The sequence below is a fragment of the Sminthopsis crassicaudata genome, chromosome 4, assembly GCF_048593235.1.
Source record: "Sminthopsis crassicaudata isolate SCR6 chromosome 4, ASM4859323v1, whole genome shotgun sequence".
Classification (NCBI taxonomy): domain Eukaryota; kingdom Metazoa; phylum Chordata; class Mammalia; order Dasyuromorphia; family Dasyuridae; genus Sminthopsis; species Sminthopsis crassicaudata.
In genome coordinates, this window is record NC_133620.1 from 108,861,551 (window position 1) to 108,886,384 (window position 24,834).

The window sequence follows — 24,834 nt, forward strand, 5'->3', positions numbered from 1 at the left end:
TTTTTTTGGATTTCAACTTAATCACATCTGTTTCTTAATTACACTTATTATACTGGTAGTCAACCGAAAGAGAATTAACTACTTATATTTTTTAGGCTTAGATCTTTAACCATTTTTTGAGAGCTGTATTTCTAGATTTACTCACATATCTTCTGCATTAAATGTAGCCCATACATAGTATGTAGAATTTAACGCAGCAAAAAATAATGTCTTATAAAGATTGTTCTATACTATCGACAGTCCAACGACTGCCTGGGTTTCTTGCTTTGTATATGAATCATGATCCATTACTACAGGGAGAAGTAGAAACTCCCCTTGGCAGACTCTGGCAATAGTTGGAGCCTAGCAGGTGGTAAGTTCCTGAAGGTTATCAGCTAATACTAATACTACCATGTATTTTATGTATAGTCAATCATAGAAGACCACCTGTTGTTCCAAAGAAAACTGGTCTTTTTGACAGGTGGCCTTCAAATACAGATTCCTGAAAGTTTATAGTATGAAATCTGTACTATGACAATTCACCTTTTTAGGCTGGTGTCTTTCCTTTAGAGGTGATCTCCTAGATGGATTTCACAGTACTACCTTACTCTGAGGAGTTCAAAGCACTGAAGGTGAGGGCAGATAGGTGAACTGGGATGCTAAATAAAATCCCTCATCTCTGCAGTGACTTTTTTCATAAGTCACCTGGGGCCCTCTAATGGTCCTGAGACTTGAATCTCTGTGATTTGAACCTGGAGGCGGAACATTTTCGTAGAGGCCTTTGACATTTTCCCATGTTTCAGTTCCAAAAAGCCTTAGTTGTTTCTTTCTTTCTTTCTTTCTTTTTTTTTTTTTTTTTAAACTTTCTGGTGATGGTGAAAGATATATCTTTACTCTTCATGGTGAAGGTTAAGGACTCCTTTTTAAGTTTGGTTTGACCTCTAATTAGTTTGTATACATTTGTATACATTATGTTTATGTTGTATATACATAGTGTATTTTGTATGCTCTCAGATACTGACCTGGATATCTTTGAATTCCAGGTGCTTGCTTTGAGTACCTCTTATTTCTTTCCTATAACAGATGTCCTCTAATTTTCAGAGATGTGTTTTCTGACTCCTTAGTCTTTGCTTAGAGCATTGCATGATTTGCTTGCTCTATATCTTATCTGTTAACTGTTCTCCTACTAAAATCTTCTAAATCACTCCTTCCATACACTACTTGTATACAAATCAAATAATAGTAAGATTATATTCTCTAGGAACTAATCCTCATGAATTGGAAAACATTTTGACCGGTAAATAGAAAACTAGAAAGTGAATGCTTATTTTTCAACTCAACATAATTTTTACTGCTAATAGCAATCTTCTCTGCTGCTGTTGGAAACTACTCTGTATATGCTTATAAAGCTACTGACTGGGCAGTTCTGTCTTGTTCTTATACCCAATTTTTATTATAATCATTTACTTTTCATATTCCAATAAGCAGATCCTCAAAATATTATTCCCTGTTTTCCTATTTCATAAATGCTTTCCTATATTTTTTAGCTTTTTTCTCTTGTGCAATCTAGTTATCCTTCTGTATAAATGAATGAATGAATGAAACCTATGTGCTAGGCACTGTGCTAAGCACTGGGGATACAGATGTGACACTGTAACTGCTGTCAAGGGGCTTAGATTCTGAAAGGAGGAGATAAAGAGTGGTACTCAGGGCAATGAGTTTTGATCTAAGGAGTAGTTGTGAAAGGTAATCATCGTGTCTTTTCCAGAAGCAAATGTAGTATTGCTTTGATTCCTCTTCCCAAAGTATTTAGTAGAAAGTGGGTATATTTGTATGATAAATAGACAAATACTAGGACATTGATGTCATGTTCTCTGCAAGTCACATGACAGACTGCCCAGGCTGGGTGGATGAGATGTGAAGTAAGTGGTCAGAAAGCATTGGTTAAGTATTTACTATGTGCCTGGCATTGTGCTAACCTGAGTCAGGAGAGACAAAGAAATGTAATCTATTCTAGTCCATCTATTTTAGATAGGAAGAAATCACAGAAGAAAATATGTTAAGAGCTGGAAAGGCTTCCTACAGAAGATAGTATTTGAGATGAGACTGGGAAGATGTCAGGGAAACTATGAGGGGAAAGAAGGGTAAAATTTGGAATCTCTCAACAGTTAGAATTGCTCAATCCCAGGAATAAAGTAGTGGGGTTTTATGATTAATTTTGACTGTGTAGCTTGATCTTTTGTGTTTAGAAAGGCACAGGCCTAATTTTTGGATAGTTCTAACCTCCCATGTCTGACTATACAAAATGTTCCATTTTCTTACTTGCCTAGTGCTTTTAGCATTCTTTTATTTTTAAGAACAGCCAACCTATGTTTCTTCCCTTCCCAATGCTCCCAATTTGTGAAAAGTGTTTCTGATAAGTTTATTGGAGAAATTTACTTAAGGAATTTTATTCATAGGTATTTTATAATTTGTTTTGAACCAGTATACTGGTAATGGAATTAGTAAGTTTAGCAAAGTAAGAGGAAGTGACTATATCACTAGATTTTTGTGGTCAAAAGCCAAAAAACTGAGTACACATACTTTTGTCCTATTGCACTTTGGTATTATTGTACATGTTAAAAAGGAAAATTGCCCAGGGCATGAAACAGGATCTTGTGATAGATGATATTATAGTAACAGTGACAAGACACCGGAGAGTGGACAGAAGACCTTTAACTCAACATTTCCTTTCTTTTGTGGTTTGGTTGCAAACCAGAATATTATTGTTTCCCCCCAAACTCATGTGTTCGTTACTTTCAACAACTGTCCATAGGTTGTAAAAGGGGGTTTCTTTCCTTTTTTTTTTTTTTTTTCCCTATCAGGATCTGATATTATAACAAAGTAATTGTTGAATCAGTGGAATTCTGTTGGAATTCTGTTGCTTTTATTTATTTTTTATTGTTACTTTACAATGAGAAAAAAGTTATATGTAGGTATTTTATAGACATTGGAAGGATCTTGTAAGAGAATAAACTGAAACTGAGAACATGATGTAGATATTTTGACATGGCAAATAATTCATCTGAACTTTTGGTTTAGATGCCAGTAACATATTCCTACCTTTAGAGTAAGTTAAAAATATATCTTTCTAAACTACTTGATATGAAGTTAGTAATTTTATTCCACAGATATGCCAGTAACATTTTTTTTCCTCCTCTGGTCTTTTAGTTCGAAAAGATTTGAGTGGTCTTGATGATGTGACACTTACCAGCCAATCAGAAGGTGGAGGTGAGATCTTTTGTAACAAACAGATTTTATTTGATTCTTTGCAGTGCTATCCTCTTTAAAATCACGGTCATTTTCTTTGCATACATTATATATTACTAAATCAAATTTAGCTTGTATATAAAATCTGATAAAAATTTCAGCTTATAATTACAGTTGGGATTTCCCAGAAAACTGTTAAATAATAATTTCAAGACAAGACCTTTTGTTGCCTATCTCATGACAGGCATCCCGAATTCTGTCTGGCATTTGTCCTGACTTTGTTTAGATTTGACAAGTAATTTCTTTTTCTGGAATGTCTTCTCATCTAAAAAATGGGAATTACTCCTCACCCCCCCTTTTCTTCTTTCCCTTTTTCTCCCTCTACCTTCGCCCCCTCTTTTTCTCCCCCCTCCTTCCCTTCTTTCTATCCCTTCCTCTTCCCCCCTTACCTCTTCTTCCTTCTCTCCTCTTCCTTCTCTTTTTCCTTCCCCCTCTTCCTACTTCTCCTTTTTCTTCATTCTTTTTCACCAGCTAGCATTTATTTAGCACTTTAAGATTTGAGTAATGCTTTAGATATGTTATCTTATTTGATCCTCACAATTCTTTGAGATAGGTGGTATTATGAATTTTACCAGTGAGGAAACTGAGACTGAGGAAGAGTAATTTACCAAGTGTTGCATAACTAAATGTCTGAGGCAAGATTTGAATTCAGGTCTTTCTAACTCTGAAGGTCAACACTCTACTGTATTTTTTGGAATTTTAAAAAAAGAGGTCTTAGAATTTTTTATCTTTAGTTTTTATATCACTAGTTTCTGATGTATCCCTTTTTCCTTAGCCTCTAGCTTAGGAAATCTTCATTAGTTACATTATTTTATCCATTCATAGAGGCAATGATACTAAAGTATAAGCATTGAAGTGTACAGCGATCTTCTGGTTCTGTTCTTTTCACTCAGCATCAGTTGATGTAAGTCTCTCCAAGCCTCTCTGTATTCCTCCTGCTGGTCATTTCTTACAGAACAATAATATTCCATAACCTTCATATACCATAATTTACCCAACCATTCTCCAATTGATGGACATCCATTCATCTTCCATTTCTAGCCACTATGAAAAGGGCTGCCACAAACATTTTGGCACATACAGGTCCCTTTCCCCTCCTCAGTATTTCTTTGGGATATAAGCCCAGTAGTAGCACTGCTGGATCAAAGGGTATGCACAGTTTGATAACTTTTTGGGCATAGTTCCAAATTGCTCTCCAGAATGGTTGGATTCTTTCACAACTCCACCAACAATGTAATAATTTTTATTTTCAAATGTGATATAAAATACGTCTTTTATTATCCTTCATTATGCCAGCAGCTCAGATTTGCCTTAAAATTAATAGTTGCTTATCCTATTTTATTTACCAAGTTTACTATTTCTAAATAAAAATTTGTTGTATTTTAGCATATTTATCTTAGTGAAAATAACCTGGAAGGTAGTTTGTTTTATATTTCTGGAGTTACTGGACTTCTTTTTTTCATAAGAGAAATGACAAATTTAACATTGATACAGATTTTGTACCAATAATTTTTTTTTGAAACAATTAAAAGTTTTTTTTCTTATAACCTTCATTTACATATATTTCTATCCAGTAAACTATTTCTTTCTCCAAAAGACAAAAATGAGGGAAAAAAGCTAATCATTAAAGAAATCTGACATTAAATGCAATATTCCATACCTTTGGTCCCCCTGATTTTGTAAAGACTTGTTTAATTTGTGACCTTCCTTTCCTATCATTGCTTAATTTCTAATGTAGATAGCTAAACCAAACCTTCATGAAACTTGTTAAATGAGAATTAGGATAATTTGATGCAAAGTCTCCCAAACTACCATAAGGCCAGTTATGGAATTGTGAAAAAAGATTTATTATTTTAATATATTTAATAAATGTAATATAATTAATAAAATATTAATAATTAATAATAAATTCAGGCACCATTCCTTGCATTTTAGGATATTTAGGCACAGAATGTTTATGACAGAACTGTGGTGAGACAGACAAAAGAATTAGAACTCCCATTTTTAATCCTTTCTTTAGTTCACTGGGTTACATTTCCTCAGTTAAGGTGGAATATATGAGGTTATCTAAAAACATACCTGTAAAGTGCTTATTGAGGGCTGGCACAGTCCAATGTACTGAATTATGATTTTTTTAATCTTAATAGCTTGGGGCAGCTAGGTGGCACAGTGGATAGAGCACTAGCCTTGAATTCAGGAGGATCCGAGTTCAAATCTGGTCTCAGACACTTAACACTTCCTAGCTGTGTGACCCTGGGCAAGTCACTTAACCCCAGCCTCAGGGGGGGGAAAAATAATCTTAATAGCTCCAGAGTAAAATAGATTTTCCTGCTAAAACTTTTCAGTTTGATATCAAAGCAAGTTCAATGATTTTCTACAAGCAAAAGAAATACCAATTTCAGGTAGAAACTCAGGAAATCTTAGAACTAATTTCTGGTGGTGTGCTTTGGTAAAATAAAATCGCAGCTGCTCTGATTGATATGAGATAGCATATAGAATTACCCAGGTAGTATAATTTTGGCTGCCATTTTTGCTCATATGTCTAGGTTTCTCCAGTGACAGCGATCTGATCTCTCTGACTGTTGATGTGGACTCCCTTGCTGAATTAGATGATGGAATGGCATCCAATCAAAATTCTCCCAGTAGAACTTTTGGTCTCAATCTTTCTCCAGAACCTTCAGTACCAGGAGCTGTTGCTTCAGATAAAGAAAGAAGCAAAACTGAGGAAGAGCGGGAAAGTCGTGGTCTCTTTGCTGGAAGCCTAAAATCCAGGCTTGGCAAAAAAGATTATTTGGAGAAGGCAGGTGAATTAATAAAGCAGGCTTTAAAGAAGGAAGAAGAGGAAGACTATGAAGCTGCTTCTAGTTTTTATAAAAGAGGAGTTGATCTGCTCTTGGAAGGTGTTCAAGGTATGGTTTTTTCCTAATTGGTGCATTTTGTGTATCTATATATACATGTGTACATATATGTATATATCTATATGTAAATATACATGATTCAAAAGATAATATCTTTAAATGTATGTAATCTTATGTATTATTTTTCTACTTATATAAACTATTAAAACTTAAAAATGATGCTAAATGTGCCAACCATATACTTTTAATTTTCAGTCTAGTGTTATATATACAATAACCTTTGAACTTATATATTTCCATATTCATTGGCATCAGAAACATTTGTTCATAATTTTGATAATTATAGTTAATGTATGTCAGTCTTCCATAGCCAGAATTCTCTCTTTGGAAATTAGCATTTCTTCCATATTGATAAGTGTCTTTCCATAGTTATTTCTTTTGTGCAAAAACCACATGGATTCCATAGCGATTTTACCCTCCCGTTGTCTCCAGGCTTGTATTAAAAAAATGAAATTTAGAACTCTTGATTTATCTCTTTTTTGTCTCATTAATTGTATATTCCACAACTGGATAGTTTCATTCTTTGTAACCTCGTCAGCTTCTATACATACATAATATGTCTATAACTATGTCATCTTTATGTTTTTTTTATATCCACATCTACATCTATATTTCTATAATCTATCTGTACATCATCTCCCTCCCTCCCCCCCCCCCCCGTTAAGCTTCAGTTTCATATTACCAGTTTTGTATTGGACATTTCAAACTAGATGTCCTGGAGACAGAAAGATTTATCTTTTCACTGATCTTTTTTTAAATAGTATCCACTCATTCATATCCTGTGTGTTTTTCCATATTATTAATTTGCTATTACTTTTTTGCCTTTATGAAAGATAATCCTTTAGGTGAAAATTATTTTCCTTGTTCAAATTTTCTTCCTTTAAGAAAGAACAGGCTTTGTGGTTTAATTTCAAGTTCTATTGGTATAATCATTGGTAGAATTATTCTGAGAGCTTTGTTTTCAGCTATCAATCCTACAGTTAGGATTAGTTAGACACTATTATTATTAGCATTTATTCAGTACTTACTGGGTTCTGTGTTAGAAATACAAAGAAAGGCAAAAACATAGTCTCTGCCATCAATTAATGATATGAGCTCACATAATAATGGGAGAGATAACATTCAAACTACAACATCCATACTTGGAAGAAGGTAGCATAAAAGCTAAGTAATCTGAGAGAGGTCACAGCCAGCAGAACAGTCTTTTTGCCAAAGGTGGCTTTTGAACTGAGTCTTGAAGCTAGAAGGCACACATGAGGAGGGAGAACATGGATGTGAGAGTCAGCAAGAAGGCCAGTCTTGATGGATTGTAACACAAGTGAAGAGGAGTAAATTGTAAGAGAATTTGAATAAAGACAAGTTGTGAAGGTATTAAAAAGCCAAGTAGAGAATTTTTCCACTTGAGGCAATTGGGGTTAAGTGACTTGCCCAGGGTCACACAGTTAGGAAGTGTTAAGTGTCTGAGATTAGATTTGAACTCAGGTCCTCCTGAATTCAGGGCTGGTGCTCTATCCACTGTGCTACTTAGCTGCTCCCAGAGAATTTTATAGTTGATCCTGGAGGTAATGGGGAGGTGCTTGAGTTTATTGACTAGGAAGTGAAATGGTCAGATTTGTGGCTACTTTCCTGCCACTAGCAGCCTATTGCAGGAATCCATTTGAGGTGTGGTGAAGGCCTCTTAAATTAGCAACATTATAATTAAGAAAGTTATTTCTAGTCTTAAACATTTTCTTTTTGAAGATGCAGAATTCTTTGAAAGAAATGATGAGAAAAATAGGAGGGAAAAAATAGTTACATCTTTCTTCCCTCTATAATTTTCTTCTTTTCCTTATTATGAGTTAGTTCATTGGCTTTGAGTTTCATTTACTTTCTATCTTGTTCAATGTCTATTTCTCTTTTGTCTTCAACTTTCATTTGATGCTTTTTTAGTATTGAAGTCAAATGAGATAAAATATATAAAGTTCTTTGCAAATCATAAAGTGTTACATAAAGTTTAAGTTATAAAGGGGTTTATTATTATAAACTATATAACAAAAGTTATAAAGGGAGCTATTATTATCATAACACAGAAGCAGTTCTAGTCTTTGAAAAATAAAAGATTAATTTGGTTTAATTAACTACCAAACTATAATTTAAGCAAAATTAAAATTTTTTGATTTCAATATGCTATTTTGTTGATAATGTGTAGTTTAGTAAATCTTATATTAAATGAATATTTTTGGTTTTTATTCATACTTGTGATTTTATTAGGATATCCAGAGTAGAAAATCTTTCTATATATAAATTATTGAAACCTAAAACTTATTTGAGTACTCATTTTGTGCTAACCTTGCATTTGACACCATTAATAAATTATTAATATAAGGTAATTAAAGTAACAAAAATCTGATGAAAAGATAGTTACTAGGTTCTTAAAAATCTGTTCAGTTTTCTTGACTATGACAATAAAATGTTATCAATATATTGGAATTTTTTTTTCATTGTATACTAGTTTAGTTAATATAGTCCATACTACCATTTGCATATTTTAAGACAGGTATAAACCCAATATGATAATAACTCAGCTATCTGTAATCAGTTTTTTTGGCCCTCTCACCTATCCAGAATATAGTTAAGAATCTATAAGCATAAAAGGTTTCTGAGTAGCCAAAAATGATGCATTAAACTAAATAAGCTATATGAACTATATAGTTTGTGCACTTCCTTGTAATTCTTATTTTATTATAAAAAAGAATAAACTTTCTTATTTTGTTTCCAGATGCAAAATAAATTGGAAGTGGAAAGGAACTACTCTGTGAGGGCTTACTAGCAGCAGTGAGAAGTTACATCTATCAGTGTAATATTGAAGGAAGATATTAAAAAAAAAAACTATTAAAAACAGACACAGAAATTTTAAAAAGCTCAGAAATCTGGGGCTTTTAAGTGTGGAATTTCTTAATATGTCAGTATGCCTTGAGGATATCATTGTATTACAGTTTGATAAACTGATGTACTTAGTGATGGTCCCATTATGAAATTCTTATGTAAAATGTTTCAGAATCAGTCAACAAGTATTTATTAATACTTACTATACGCATTGTGCTAAGAGCTAGGAATAGAAAAATAAAATATACCAAACCCTTATCCTTCATCAGTCAATAAATTTTTTAAAGGACTCAATTTGTGCTAGGTACTGTATTCCAGATATGTAAGGGACCAACTCCTCCTTCCCTTCCACAAGCCAGTTCTGCCCTCAAGGAATTTATAATCTAATGGAGGAGATAAACAAGTAAACACACATATACAAAATAAGATACACACTCACACACACAGTAAATAGGAAAAACTTAATAGAAGGAAGGCAGTAGAATTTAGAGAAGTTGGGAAAGGATTATTTTAAAAAATGAGATTATAGCTGAGCCTTCCAGGAAGCCAGGGAAGTCAGTAGAAAGTATTGAGGAAGGAGAAGAAAGATTTGATAGTTTAGCTGGGGAGAACATGTACACATATACAGCATTTTTTCAAAATAAATTCGAAGTGATGGAAGGAAGTACATCATTATATGGGAGGTTCAGGAAAGATTTTATGAAAGTTGGTTATTGAGCTAATCCTTGAAGGAAACTAGACATTCTGAATTTCCTGTTCCTATACAAATTTTTTCTATTCTCTATACAAAGAGTGTTATATGTGAGGAATAGTAAGGACGCCAGTTTAGCAGTACTATAGTTGATATGGAGGGTAGTAATATGTGTGTAATACAAAGTTTAAAAGGTAAAGTATCAGTCAGTTGATAAGTATTAAGCCAAATCGACAAGCATTTCTTAAACACCTACTGTGCCACGCACTTTGTTAAGCTCTGTGGATACAAAGAAAGTTAAAAACATGGTTCCTGCTCAGATTCTGTTTGGTTAGAACCAAGTTGTAAATGGTTTTTAAAATGCTAAATGGAAAAGGTTATATTTTATACTAGAGAAAATAAAGGACCATTGGATCATATTGATTAGAGTGACACTAACATATTTACATTTTAGGAATATCAGTGTGCTGTCATATAGATGATCGACTGGAAGGAATATTGTCTAAATTTAAGAAAACTAATTAGGAGGCTATTCTGCTAGTCCAGGTGATAGGTGATGAGATACTAAACTAGGATATTAATGGAGAGTTGAAGTAGAGGTTGTAGAAGCAGAGGTGACAAGATTTGTCAGTTGAGTGGTTATGTGAGGTGAATGAAGAATTGTGGATAACACTGGGTTTTTGAGTTTGGGCGATTGGAAGGATCATAGCATCCTTGATGGAAATAGTGAAGTTCAGAATAAATGTGGGTGTTGGGAAAAAGATAATGAGGTCAGTTTGCAGTAATTTTATCTTTTCTAGATCAGTTTATGAATTTAAGGACATTGTTTTGCTATTATTTGTTATACTAAAGTACTAATTTAAAAAGATCAGATATATATTCAGGAGGGAATTTTTGTTATAAAATGTTTTTCTTTTTAAACAATTCTCATTAAGAACAGTTTTTTTTAAGCTCAAATTCAAACATTTTCAGAAGTACTTTAGCATGAGAGAGCCTCTTATAATATAGAAGTGTTCTTTGCTCTGTCCTTATATCATCTTTTGCAAAGAGCTCTCTTTTTAATTTTTTAAAATATTAAGTTGATTACTCTTGTAACAACTTGAAAAGCTGTAAATAAAATTCTTACTCATATTTCTTCATATAAGTGATCATCATTGTGTCTAGATAGCAGGAGGGGCCTTTTTTTTTTTTAAACTTTTGTAGACTCCTTCAACTTTACATCTGTTTAGCTATATCACAAAAGAATCTGATGCATTTATTCCACATTGTCATTTTCATTAAATAATTCATTTATTATATTGGAAATTTCTCTTTATACAGCATTGCCATCAATAGGTAACAAATCTCTCTTTATATCAATTTCCACAATATTATCCCACATATATAATCAAATGAGCCTCATTAGCTACATTTTTTGCTTCATTCATTTGCAAATGTAATAAATATTTTATTTTATTAATTAATTGATCATCAGGATCTCCAACTTGATGGACATTTATTCTTTCTATTATGTTATGGATAGATAGAACTATTTGAAGTTGCTTTGTATGGTATTTAAAATTTTGTTTCAATTGCATATATAACTTTATATAATACAAGCAATTCTTTTGATGTCATAGACATGCTTTTTGAAAAAAAATTGCTTTCTTTTTCTATGGGGATATTCTCTTGTCTTGCCAAAGTAGTCTACATGTACTCTTTAAAGATTTTTCTAATTTTATTATGTTTAAAGCAGTAAAGGCAGTTGTATAAAGCAAACACTATAATTTCTGTACTCTTTCAAATAACAGTATTTGGGAATTCCAATGATCAGGATACCAAGTTGTTTTCTGGAGTTGGAGTTTTTCTTTTATGTATCTGTATTTCTACTACTTAAACCGTCTCTATTATTGTCGTGAACCAGTTTTAGATATTTCAGTGGATTTTCTCTTCAAGTGGATTATTTGTGTTTTTTATCATGTGACAATAATAATTTTGTTTTTTAAAATAATAACTTTTTCTTTTCAAAACATATGCAAAGATAGTTTTCAACATTCATCCTTGTAAAACCTCATGTTCCAAATTTTTCTCCCTCTCTTCATCCCACCCCCAACAACAATTTTCTAAAATTATTATTATTCTTAATAAAAAATTGGGAAGAAATGTAATTGTTGAAAATTAAATTTGTTTTTTTACTTTGTACTATTTTTTGAAATATTTCAGTTTTGGTAAAAAATTAGTGTTTTTGGAAGCCAGTTTTTATGTTGAACTTACCAAATTTGATGATGTTGAAAAATATAATGAATAATCTTGTTTTTAATTAATTCATAAAGATTTTTAAAAAATTTGAATTAAAATACAACAAAGAGCAGTAATGGCAACTCATTTATGTTATCAATCCTTGACAATGGTTTTGCATGTTGTACCTGTATCCATATTCAACATGCATAGACTATGGCCTTATTGGTATATATTGTATTTTATATTCTATATTCAGTATATTCTTATCATTGTTAACATTAATTTTTAGCTTGGATTGTATTGAAAGAGAGATTGTATTTGTGTAAGAATTGTACTTAAAAATATTTAATAATTTTGGTGAGGACAAATAATGAGGACAAAGCTCACAATTTGGAATTCTTTCGTATATATAAACTGGACATGTGCATAGGATGAATAAACGATCTTGCAATTTAATCAGTTTGTCTTTTTAATAGCTCATAACATTTACTCCATTTTTCATCTTAAGTAGTTGAAGAAGTATTCCAGATTTTCTTGATTGTGAGTGCTTTTGCCACTAGCACAGAGTAAAGACCTCCTGCAGCTTATTAGACAATTTTTATAGGTTTCTATGGCCCAGAAAACTCACCTGATGATTAGGGTTTGTAGTGATGATTTTCATCAGTTCCATACCTGAAACCTTTCTTCCTTGGAAATGAGTTTTCCAGTTTTTTAATTCCTCTGCCATAACCTTAAGACCCCATGGCCTGTTCCTTAAAGCGTGCATATATTTTGTGGAACAAATATGGTTCAAAGGGGCAATTTAATTTACCATAGCATATAATTCCAGTTGATACTTTTAAGGCTTATATTCAAAGTATATTTTAATTAGTTAATTTAGATTTGAAGAATGACTTTTTAATTTCCTGTTTGGACCTCATTATACAATAAATACTTATGAAACATGGAAAGTTTCATATATGATTATTGTGAAATTATATTTTCTCTGTATTAGGAGTCTACTAAGGTGCAAACTTCAGAGAAGAATTTCTCATTCCACCTGAAACAGTGCTTTGTGCTTTGGAAGCATTTAATCAGTATTTGTTAAATGAGTTCTTGTTTTTGAGTGGATTAATATTACCCATACTTGGAAATGTAAACTTGCCGATAAAGCATTATTTTCTTAAAATACTTAATTTTATTCACACAGTGACTTGTGTGGCAATTTCCTCCTTGCTACTGATTTCTGATTAATTGTAGCAACTAACCTGCTCTGAGACATTCTTCCCCCTCTACTTTCATGCTGTTTAACTTTATAAAATCAATCTGTATTTTAAATGATATGACTTTAAACAAACCAGGATTTGAGTTGACATCTTTTAGATAAAATTATAGCTTATTGTCATAAGAAGTATTGCATAATGTTACCACTTGGTGGCAGCAGAAAATAAAGGTTTCTGTTCCTAAATGTTGAAGTATGAACTATGCTTGCTAATAGCAAGCATCAGAACAGGCTCTATGGAGTTGATAACTTTATTGAATTAAGTTTGTGAATTGATTTCATAATACTTTTGCCACCAAATGTTTTTGAGTCATGCTGCTTTAGATGAATTTTCTATTTCTTTTCTTTCTTTCTTTTTCTTTTTTTTTTTTTTTATTATTATTTAAGGTAAAATAGCTTAAATTTGTACTGACTTTTGGACATAGTATATGTTAGATTTTCTCCAACTCATCTCAACTTTTCTATGTAGTGATGTTGTATACCTTCATATCCCTGTAAAGTTCAAAAGAGATCGACTAATTGTCTTCAATTTTTTGTTATGTGTTAGGATAGTTAGCTTTTTCTTACTAGAGAAATCTTCAGGAACCACAGCTCTAGAGTTTTTATTGTTTTAAAATAATAATGTAAAGTGACCTCAATTTTAACTTGCCTGCTTGTGAATCTGGCTGTCCTTCTCCCTTTTGTTTGTGCCTCAGGCATTCTGAGGTCAGCACAATGCTTCTGGCCCATTGATTCCATGAAACAGTACACCAGTCAACAACTAACAGGCAGATGGACATTATCCCTTCATTTGTGGGCAAATTGGGGGCTCAAGCTCATGAGCTTGATTTGACATTTATGAACAGAAGAGATATTTCCTTGGGGGAAAGGTGATCCTAGTACAGCAGAATTGTTATTACAGCATTCCTATTTCAAGAATTACCCTGTAGCATTTAAATTTTATCTCTTGCTACAATGTTATATATAGTAACTTTGGCTATCTTGGCATATTTTGTATGTGATATTTTTTGTATTGATGATTAGCTATAGAAAAACCTTTCTTCTTGAAAAAAGTAACAGTAGATTATACTGGGGCTCTAGTTGATTGGAACCCTTCCTCATTTCATTGCTTCTGCCCCATGTTTTGGATGAAGATAGTATACATGTTCTAAAGAGGCTTATCTGAGTTGTTAGTAGATCTGATGAAGATTGCCCATGTCTTTCTTCCCTAACTGGCACCATACCATCTGCACAGCTGGAGGCTAGATGAAGAGTCAGACAATAGCAGCCATGCGCCTTTCTTATACCCAGGAAAGAACAAAGCACAGCCTGGTAGTGGAAACATTGACTCAGTCTGAAACTGATGCTCTGTTCCCATCTCAGTCTGAGGTTAACATATCAGATTAAAATGCTCATTTCTAAGTGCCCAGGTCTGCCTTGGGGAAGTGAGGAAACTCTCCAGTTAAGCCAGGCAAAGAGTTTTTGAGTAACCCAGACTTTCAGTGTTGACATCTACCACTTATTTTTCCTTCCTTTTCATTTGTGTGCTGTTGAAAGCAGTTTGATAAATTGAAACTTGTGGGAGAGGATCGTGGATCATATGGATATATTTGGTAATAAAGACATGTAGCAAATAGATATTGGAACAAAAATAGATAGACATGAGATGTCTCTTAAATTCTTATTAACAGAATCATATATCACATGATATTCTCATGTCTTTCTTTTTTTCCTAAATGGTTTTTCCTGACTGCTTTTTTTGGGTTTTTCCTAGTTAGAATATTCCATTTAGGAACTCTGTAACACATTCCTATGTTAATATGAAGTATTATCTTACTGAAAACATCTAGACAACTTTACTGTCTTAACTCCAGATGTGGCTTTTTTACTTTTTTTGTGAAGAGTACAGATCTTCTGAGTTTTAAGTTTCTTGTAACCTTCACTTAATAGCATCACTAAACTTTGTTTAAAAAAAATTTTTTTTTTTAATCATTGCTGACACATTCTCTTTCTTTGAGAATCATTTTTCATTAGTGGGTTAATTGAGGGGTAGAAATCATTGGTAACACAATCTACCAAGCAATTTGCAACATTTTGTTACATTCCCAGTTGCATGTACTCTTATCAATGTGGTATCTCTCAATCATGTTCTTGAAATCTTGTCTCAATATGCTCAAGAAAACCCCTTGCACATAGTGGGAACATAATGTTTGTTGAGTTGAGTTGCCTTCTGGTGACTTTTTGAATCATCAAAAAAGAGTTGAGATTAGAGCTTCTTTTAAGGTGCCTCTGTTTATACTCAGGCTCTTTTAATTTAGTTAAAAGTACTCAAAATACAAATACTCTCACATATTTTTTAATCTCTTTATATGAAAATTGCTAAAATATTAGTTTCTTAAGGAGTCTAGATAACAAAATTTATCTCTAGATTTTAGAGTGCTAGAAAACAATAAGCAGATTACAGAGTAGAAATTTTTGATTGCTCTGCTTTAGAATTTCTAACAAAATCTTACTTCTGTAACTTGGGTCATGGCATGGTAACCTTCATTCTCGCTCCTGAGTTGCCTTACTCACCTCAACTTGCTCTCATACTGACAGCTATGATATCCCTAAAAGGAGCTATCTCCAAGCTGCTATAAGTCACAACTCTCTCTAGAAGGTAGCCTTGGCGAAGGGTGAATGAAATGCTGCTATTTTCTACTATGGCTTTTGAGCTCCAACCAGGATACTTCTCATTTATAAAATCAGTTATCATGATCCCATTAATTTTCTAAAGGATGGAGCAAAAGCACTAATGCTATAATATTACCCATTGGAAGGCAGAATTTGGAATAATGAAACATTAGTTACTTAGAAGACAAAAGCAGTAATAGTTAAACGTCACAGACTATCCTGAAACCTTAGTTCTATTTTCCCACCATTGCCCAAAGTTCATGGTATTTGTGAGGGAAAGTGGGCATATAACATTCAATTGCCTTCTCCAATAGATTGCCCCCTCTTCTGTCCCCACTTTATCACTTATTTTTTTCCTGTCTACTGTCAGTTAAAAGTCCATGTCTTCCCCAGTCTCAAAACCCACTCAGTTCCGTTGCCTGTGCCAGCTAGCTCTCATCTTATAGGCTTTCCTTTCTTTTATGGCTGAACTCCTTGAGAAGGCTGTCTTATATTGTTGCTTCCATTTACTTCTTCTCATTCTCCTTCTAACTCTTTGCTGTGTGACTCCTGACCTCATCATTCAACTGAAATTGATCTTTCTGAAGTTAACCATCATTCTCATAATTGCCAAATATTATGGCTTTTTCTCAGTTCTCAACCTTTTTGACCCTTTGGCAAGCTTTGACACTGCTGAAAACCTGCTTCATGTTTTTGTGACATTGCTCTCTTTAATTCTCTTGTCCATATGGCTGTTCCTTCTCTGTCTTTTTTTGTTGAATCTTCATGCAAGTCATACCCACTCACCATGGATATCTTCTAAGGCCCTCTACTCTTCTGTTCATATTATTTTCTTTTTTCTTATCAGTTCTCATGGATTCAGTGTTCATCTCTATGCTGATAATTCTCAAATTTCTCTTGAGCTTAACCTTACACCTCTAGCTGCTATTGGATATCTCAAAGTAGATGTTCTACAGATGTCTTACATTCATCATATCCAGAATTTATCTTATAATCTTTCCCTCCTTAACCCTCCCTTCTTCCTAACTACTGTATTACTCTTAAAGGGATTACCATCCTCCTAGGTACCTCAGGCTTGTAATCTGGGTGTCATTCTAGACTGACTCTTCATATTTTCACTCTCCTTATAGAATCAGTTGCCAAATCCTGTTATTTCCTCTTTTACAAATCTCTTATATTCTCTCATTCTCACAAATTTCTCATTGTTTCCTCTAACATTGCCATTTTGAGGATGTAGACCCCCATTACTTCATTACTAGACTAACTTAAGTAGCTTGCTCATTTTAGCCACCCTTCTCAGTAAACTGACTTGAATTGACTTAAAACTAACAAGTGGCAAAACCTATGTGCCATGTGCATCTCACAACTCTGATTATAGGCCTGATGCTCTTGGTCATTTTAGGAACAGTATGTGTTATATGAAGTCACTTTTCTGATAGTTGTACCATTTCTGGTCTTCTGCTCTGGAACCAAGGAAGCTCCTTTTGCTCATAGCCACCCTCGGTAGAGCCGTGAGAAAGGTGTTAAGCTCCTTCTGTGAGAAGCCGTTCCTTTAAATTAGACTATTACCAGTATTATTAGATCTGCAAATTAGCATGACTTCTGTTTTGCCCAGTTACCTCTAAGCATCTTCTTATGGCAAAACTGGTTAAAACCTCTATTTCCTCTTCTGATATATCATTTCAAAGCAGAAGAGACAAGAAAAGGAGATACAGGCACCCTGAGAGATTTTCCCTTTCTTCGTTATTAATAATGATGGTCAAGAGCAACAGCTCAGTGGCCCTTCACAAAGCAGCATATTTAGCTCTTAGCCAATGAGCTCTCTGTAGTTGTTGTAATCTTTTCCCAGCTAACCAAGAAAACAATGTCTTTTCTAGGAAGCTCCCAGGAAAGAAGAGAGAACCTGCTGTTTCAGCTTTAAGTCTTACAAATCTTCAATCCTTTGCTTCCTTTGACTTCAGCTCTTCAGATTATTTTCCTCTTGTTTCTTCTCAAAACTTCTCTGGCTTCTTAACTGCTCTTAAATATCTTCCTTGGGTCAGTGTTTCTTCTTTACCTTCTGAGGTAAAAATTCAAGAAATCCTTTTTATCTATCAGATGCAACCCTTATATAATCCTTACATAATAATAACCTTGTATAATTTTCCCATAATGCCCAAATAGTTCTATTATTATGTTAGTTAAAAACTTCAAAACAATTAAGAAAGGAACATAAAAATGAGCTGATGGTACCACCCTGTCATGTAGTCACCATTACTATCAATTATTGCTGTCTTCAAACAGGGAATTCCCTAAATACGTTCAAACTAGAGACACTTTGTCTTCCCATTCCTCACAACAGTTTATGTCTCTTCTACACTTTGTCTCAGAAAACCTTTTTTTTTGTAAGTGAAATTTTTTTCTTACACAAATATTTTTTCAGCTATTTTTAGCACCTGAAGTTTTCATATATGAAAGAGGAAGTAGCTTTTACACTTGGAATCTTCTTCATCCTGATTAGAGGTGACTCAGTTCTCAGAGTTTATTCTAGTGATAAGTCTTATTAAATGGACAGATTTTCAGTATGGATTCAACAGTAGACTTGATCTGTCTTATTTGAAGACCATCATAGCTTAGTTCAGAGAAGTTCATCAGTAGAAAGTTGATCACCAGGAGATTTCACTTTCTCAGTAATAGCGTCTTGTGAGAACCACCTACTAGGATCACTGATAATTGGATCACAGGATTTTGTAGATTGCACTAGCTTGGAGAATACTTAATGCTAGTGAAATCATGGATGCTTGATGTACGAAATGAAATGAAAATTTATAAAGTTAACATGTCTTGTTGATTTCATGGTGAGAACTCACCAAAATTTACCTAGCCCTGTCTCCTCATAAAGTGCTACATGTATACAATAAAGGAAATAAATGGTATTTAAAATTTTTTTTCTCTCCAATAAGTAACAGATTAGTGGATGTTTGAAGAATACAATGAATTATTTGAAGATAAATATGGAGATGGGAAAGGCGTATAAAAGCTTAGACAGAACTTATTGGGACCGTGGTTGGGCACTGTACTTGTCCAGTTTACTTGTCCTGTTTCCCTAACCTAGTTTTAAAACATTGAGTTTTATCATCAGCTGGCAAGTATTGTGATTCTCTCTAACATTCAAATTGCCTTTCACATTTTTTCTCCCAATCATTTGGAAATAGGATGACACTTTTATTTAGAGAATTACTCTAAATATAAAGATGGCCTGCCTTTTCAAAGAAAAGATATGTTTTCAATTACAAAAAATATACTGTACATGAAATATTGTTTCATGGCTCCTGCCTTTTTTAGCTTTTTCCCTCTGAGGTTGGAGCTTTTGTTTACTATAAATTAAATTCAGTTACTTTTGATTTTTTAGCAGTCTTTTATAATGTCCTTTTTGTTAATGGAGCTTCTTAAATTTTTTTTTTCTCTGAAAGCATTAAAGTATTTTACTATGAAAATTTTTTTTAAAATAATGATTCAACCCTCCTTCAGTCTCCTCCTTAGTAGAAGATCTGGAACTCAAATTCAGATCTTCTAAGTCCTAAACTATTGTTTTGTCTGTGATATCACTATAGGTGATATCACTATAATATAGGTGATTCTGGGACTCATTTAATTCATTGACCTCGTTTTTTTTCATCTGTTAAATAAAGAGGTTGAATTAGATGATTTTTTAACATGCCTTTAAATCCTTTGGAAGCTATCTAATTTTATTGAAAGATAGATAAAACATTTATTGTGATTACCATATGTTAGGCATTGGAAATACAAATACTTTAAGGTTTGCTAAATGTTTTATAAAGCTCATGTTATCTTCACAACCACCTTGGGAAGTAGGTGCTTTATAAAAATTATTTTCCATATGAGGAAACTGAGGCATGTAGTTGTGAAGTGGCATGCCTGGGTTTACACAGCTGCTAAGTATCTGAGACTGGATTTGAACTCAGGTCTTCCTGGCTGCAGATTTGGCAGTGTCTTCTGAGCCATTAGATGTCTTTTATTCATAAGATATTTGTTAATTTTTAGTTTGATTGACATACAAGCATATTTAATAGTCAGGTGGTATGGTGGGTGGAGCGCTGGAGTTGGAATTAGGGAAATCTGCATTTTAATTCTTCATCAAATATTAGCTCAGTGCTTTTGGGTATATCACTTAACCTCTTAGTCTCAGTTTCCTTATCTGTCAACTGGGGATAAGATTGTAGTCTTCTTTTTTGTAATTTGAAATATTTCTTTTCTTTGAAAATCAGGCTACATATATAAGAAATTATGATATTCAATACAGTTTAGAAGGCAGCTAGCTGTTGTGTCCTGTTTTCTAGAGCCCCCAAGTTGGGGTGACAAAATGTACTGTCCTTTCTAGAGCCCCCACATTGGGGTGTTGTGTGCTTTCTAGATTCTCTACATTGGGATGATTAAAACACACTGTCTTAGAGGAAGAGTGATGAAGCAGGACTCCTGAGGATGGTGGAAATAAGGAGTCCATTTATTCCCAGTTCTTTCCCCCTTATATACCCTCATACCCTTATGTAACCAAAGCAACACTGTGCATGTACTAAGTATATACTGTGCACATGGGACCACGTAAACAACTTGCTATTTTATGTAGTTTGCACCTAGTATCACTCTGCTTCAATCATAACACAGGTTGTCACCGCCTCCTGACTTCTGAGAAAAGTTCAGGGCCTTTAGGGAAGATGGGGAGCTGAACCAGATATTGTTAGCAGGTTCCCTCTGGGCTGAAGGCTCTTATACCTCACCAGAGTTTCCCTGCCATCTTTGGTCCTCTACAGCTAGCTGGTCCAGTGGATAGAATACTAGACTTGTAGGTAGGATGACCAGAGTTTGGATTTTGTGGGCAAGTCATTTCACCTCCTCTCAAGCTCAGTTTCCTTATCTGTAAAATGGGGATAATAGCATTCACTTCACAGAGTTGTTATATTAAATAAAATAACATTTGGGAAGTTTTTTTTTAACCTCAAAGTTCATCATAAATGTTATGTTACTATTGTTAAAAATTTTTTTTCATTGAAAAATAAAAATGAAGTTTTGACACTTAAAAAGATAATCACAGCAGAATTTTCGGTGAGGATAAGTGAATTTTCGTAAGACTCTATTGTTTGTAAGACAATGCATATACACTGTCTCTCATTTCCACCTGTCATCAACCTGTTGAGCCAGGTAATACAAGCAGATGAGAAAACTAAGGTTTGAAGAGCTTGATCCATTTGGTTACAATAACACATTATTAAGTTAGGAACAGGATTTGAATTAAGATGTTCCATAACCCACAAGCTCAGTTTTTAGCTTGAGAGAGCTTGTTTATTCAGAATATTTCCTTCTCTCATGATTCTGGATAAACTAGATATAATTTATTCCATGGATTGTTGTTGTTTCTTGCTATTGGACAAAGAGGATCAAAAAGGAAACATAAAGTATGTCTTATATTTATGTTTAAAAAAAAAAACAACTTAGTTTCTGTTAGTTTTGCAGAAGAAAGAATTTTAAAGGTTAAGACTACTCCATATACTTTAAGAATATTTATAGAGGTATTATCAATAGTGTGATTAATTATTGCAGTTTTATATATATATGCATGCTTCTGTTTGAGGTGTGTTTATACGGATGTGTGTATTCTCTCTTTCACACACACACTCTCTCTCTCTCTCTCTCTCTCTCTCTCTCTCTCTCTCTCTCTCTCTCTCTCTCTCATCCACCACAAATAATCTCCCTCTTTTAACCTCCTCTACTCCCAAAGGATTAATTGCTCAGGTAATTAGTCCCTAGATACAATAGGGATTTATATATTAGTAAAGTCAACTATTGACCTGAATATAAAATACTTTTCTTTTAGGTAGAATTTTACATGACTGAGACTGATGATGAATACTGTACCATTAGGGGAAAAAAAAAAAAAACAGCCTTCTAATCAATACTATCTAGACATTCTAAGCAAAGAGGAGATTATTAGTATATTGTGTTATCTTCCAAGCAGAATAAAATTAAAGAAAATCTCAACTATTAGAAGGAACATCTCTGTCTTCATACCAGCTTATGTTCTTTGAATGGTGGTCACCTGAATCCTAGCTTTCATTTGTGATGAAAATATTTATTGGAAATTGCATAAAGGAAAGAAATGAGTCATTTGTTCTCTTTCTGCAAAATTCTAGGTAAAGCTTTGATGTGCAGGAAAGTAGCTATGGAGTTTTATATTCAGTTTGTATGAACAGTAAACAGAGCATCTAAAATAACCACTTGCACATTGCAACAAACACATCATCATTTGCTTAAAAAGAGTTATAATTACAGTTGACGAAGCATGGACACCATAAAAAATGCATTAGTTTGGCTTGACACATTAATTACCTGTTTTTGCAGATGTTTTTATGTATTGTTGTGTGAACAGTTTACAAAATAATTACAGGAAAGTCATATGGAAAATAAACTAAGTGGGTGGTTTCTCGCCTAAATATTTTCATTCATGTGAATCTGTGTGAGGCACAGCTGCTCTGTACCAAATGCAGAGAGATAGAGGAGGATTCTCGAAGGGTTTTTGTTAGAAGGTCTCTGTCATCAGCATTACCACATTTTTATATCTTTAGCAACATAGTTTTTAAACATTAAAATGACAGGGTTGATTTAATCCCAGTGATCAAAGAAAAAGCTTTGATCCTGATCAGAAGAAATATAAGTACTTGTCAGATCTCTAATTCCCCCCCCCCCAAAAAAAAAAAAAAACTCCACAAAACCAAAAACCACCAAACAAAACAAAACATCTAAATTGAACGACCATTGCTAGTTTATATTGAATAATGAAAGAATAGTATTAAAAAGTTACCAAGAACTTTGAAAAAAAAGTTAAATGTTTATTTCCTATTTATTTTAAGTTAAGAACTCTGATTACTTTTTGCTGTTACCAGATTTATGAGGCAGGGACGTTTTTGAGACACATTTTTATAACCCATAGATATCTTGTGTATAGTAATGTAAATTGATATTTGTTGAATGATAATAGTTGAATGTCTGTTACCTGAAAATTTATGTTTATGAAATTTATGAGCAGATATCCCTGTGCTGTATTGCCCATGGCGCTTTTCTCTTTTTTTTAATCATTAGATAATAAGAAAGAGGTAGTGATGAATGGAATAGAAGGGGTAAAATACTGTAATTCTTGTCAAATTGGAGTCCCTGCAGCACATAGTTGTGGTTTTTCTGTGTATGAAATGGTCCTTAAGTGTGATACTTGGTAATTATAGATTCAGGTGATATATATCATTGCCCCAATTATAATATTTGTGGAGATAACATATCCTGAACAGATGGGATTAGAGATCATGACTTACATACATATGTGTTTATATATGTGTGTTTTGTGTGTGTATATATACATACATATATGTGTGTAATATACATGTGTATGTGTGTGTATATATATGTATATATATATATATATATATATATATATATATATGTGTATATATGTGTGTATGTATGTATAGGAGACTAAAATATGTGTCCCTGATCCTGGAAGTTAATTTAGACAGGAATAGAAAGTCTAGAAATTTATCTCATGTTATGAATTAAGTTGAATCCTGAAATAAGTTCCTGAGATTACCTGCTTTGGGTATAGCATGGTAATTTCTTTTAAACAATTCAAAGCATTTAAAAATAGACTCAAAGTTTGCCTTTTTATGCTAGTAACTAAAAACCTGAAAAGTTTCAGAAATTTGTGAATGAAGGGAATAATTTACAATCAGCAAGTCTACTGATTTTTATCCTCCTTCAGAAAACATTGCATGAATCTGTGTTCAAGAAAGATCTAAAGCCATTATATTTATTGTCGGGTTCTGAAAAGTTTTGTTAATAGGACCTAATTCACATAAAGAGAGTGGAAATTGGAAAATAGTTACACTTTCATTAAAATGTTAGTCATAAAAATGTTCCAGCTCTTTCCTTTCTTGAACTCATGATTTAGATTTTCTTAGTATCTTTTGTGTATGCACTTCATACTTATCTCCTTCTGTTACTCTTTTCATTCTTTGGCTGCATGTTAATCTTTAAAGATATTTAATTTTGGAACATAAGGGAAACTTTTTGGGGCAATGATTTTTCTTAGAAAAGTTATTGTGTTGAAGAATTGGCCAACAGTTTTTCTGAGGGAACAGTTAATGTATGATTTTTTTTAAAGAGTAATTTCTTTTTTAATCCCAAATAAGTGAGATAAATAGAAGAGAAGGGAATTGTAAAATACAAGAGAAAACTGTTTCTGTGTACATTTAATTTTCATATCATTTTATAGTGAGGCAGTATACCTTTGCTGTTATAGAAATAATAAAAGTTTTTAAGTAGCATTGAAAACAAACATAATTGAAGAAGTGTTTGGGCATGAATTTCAATAGCTTTTTTTTCCTTCTGTGTTTGGGTAGCTCTGAGAACTTCTAGGTGCCATAGGATGCTAGGTTTAAGAAATTGTTAGCTGAGGATTGGTTAAATGCTAATGGAAAGATAATTCCCTGGCTGACCAGTTCATACTGTACACTGAAAGGCTATTGGCTTCTGAGTCATGGTAGATGTGCAGAACCATAAATCACTTTTCTTTTCAAGGTTGTCTTTTGTTGTCAGAACACTTAGGATGATGCAGAGATGGTGGAACTGACCTGAAAAAATAAAATGTTATTAAATATAATAGACTAGCACTTAAAAAAATCTACAGCCACCAAGGCCATTTCAGAAAACTATATGCCTTTATGAGACTGAAGTTGTAAAACTAAACAAAACAAAACAAAGCAGGTTGTTTTGGATATTCCTTCTTATGTGCTAGATGCTAGTGATAACCATCTACACTTGACAATAGTAGAGTACAGATGTTGTAGGATATATATGGGGCAAAATCAGAAGAGAGATTGAAAAAAAATAATGTA

At 33.2% G+C, this 24,834-nt stretch overlaps 1 protein-coding gene across 2 annotated transcripts in view; it reads left to right on the forward strand.

Moving 5' to 3' along the window:
* RPS6KC1 (ribosomal protein S6 kinase C1) overlaps positions 1 to 24,834 on the forward strand; it is a 208,648-nt gene that overhangs the window by 76,074 nt on the left and 107,740 nt on the right. For both annotated transcript variants that reach the window (XM_074309136.1, XM_074309138.1), the window contains exons 6-7: positions 3,190 to 3,249; positions 5,835 to 6,197. In XM_074309136.1, the coding sequence (XP_074165237.1) occupies positions 3,190 to 3,249; positions 5,835 to 6,197 (423 nt within the window). The remainder of the gene's footprint in view (positions 1 to 3,189; positions 3,250 to 5,834; positions 6,198 to 24,834) is intronic.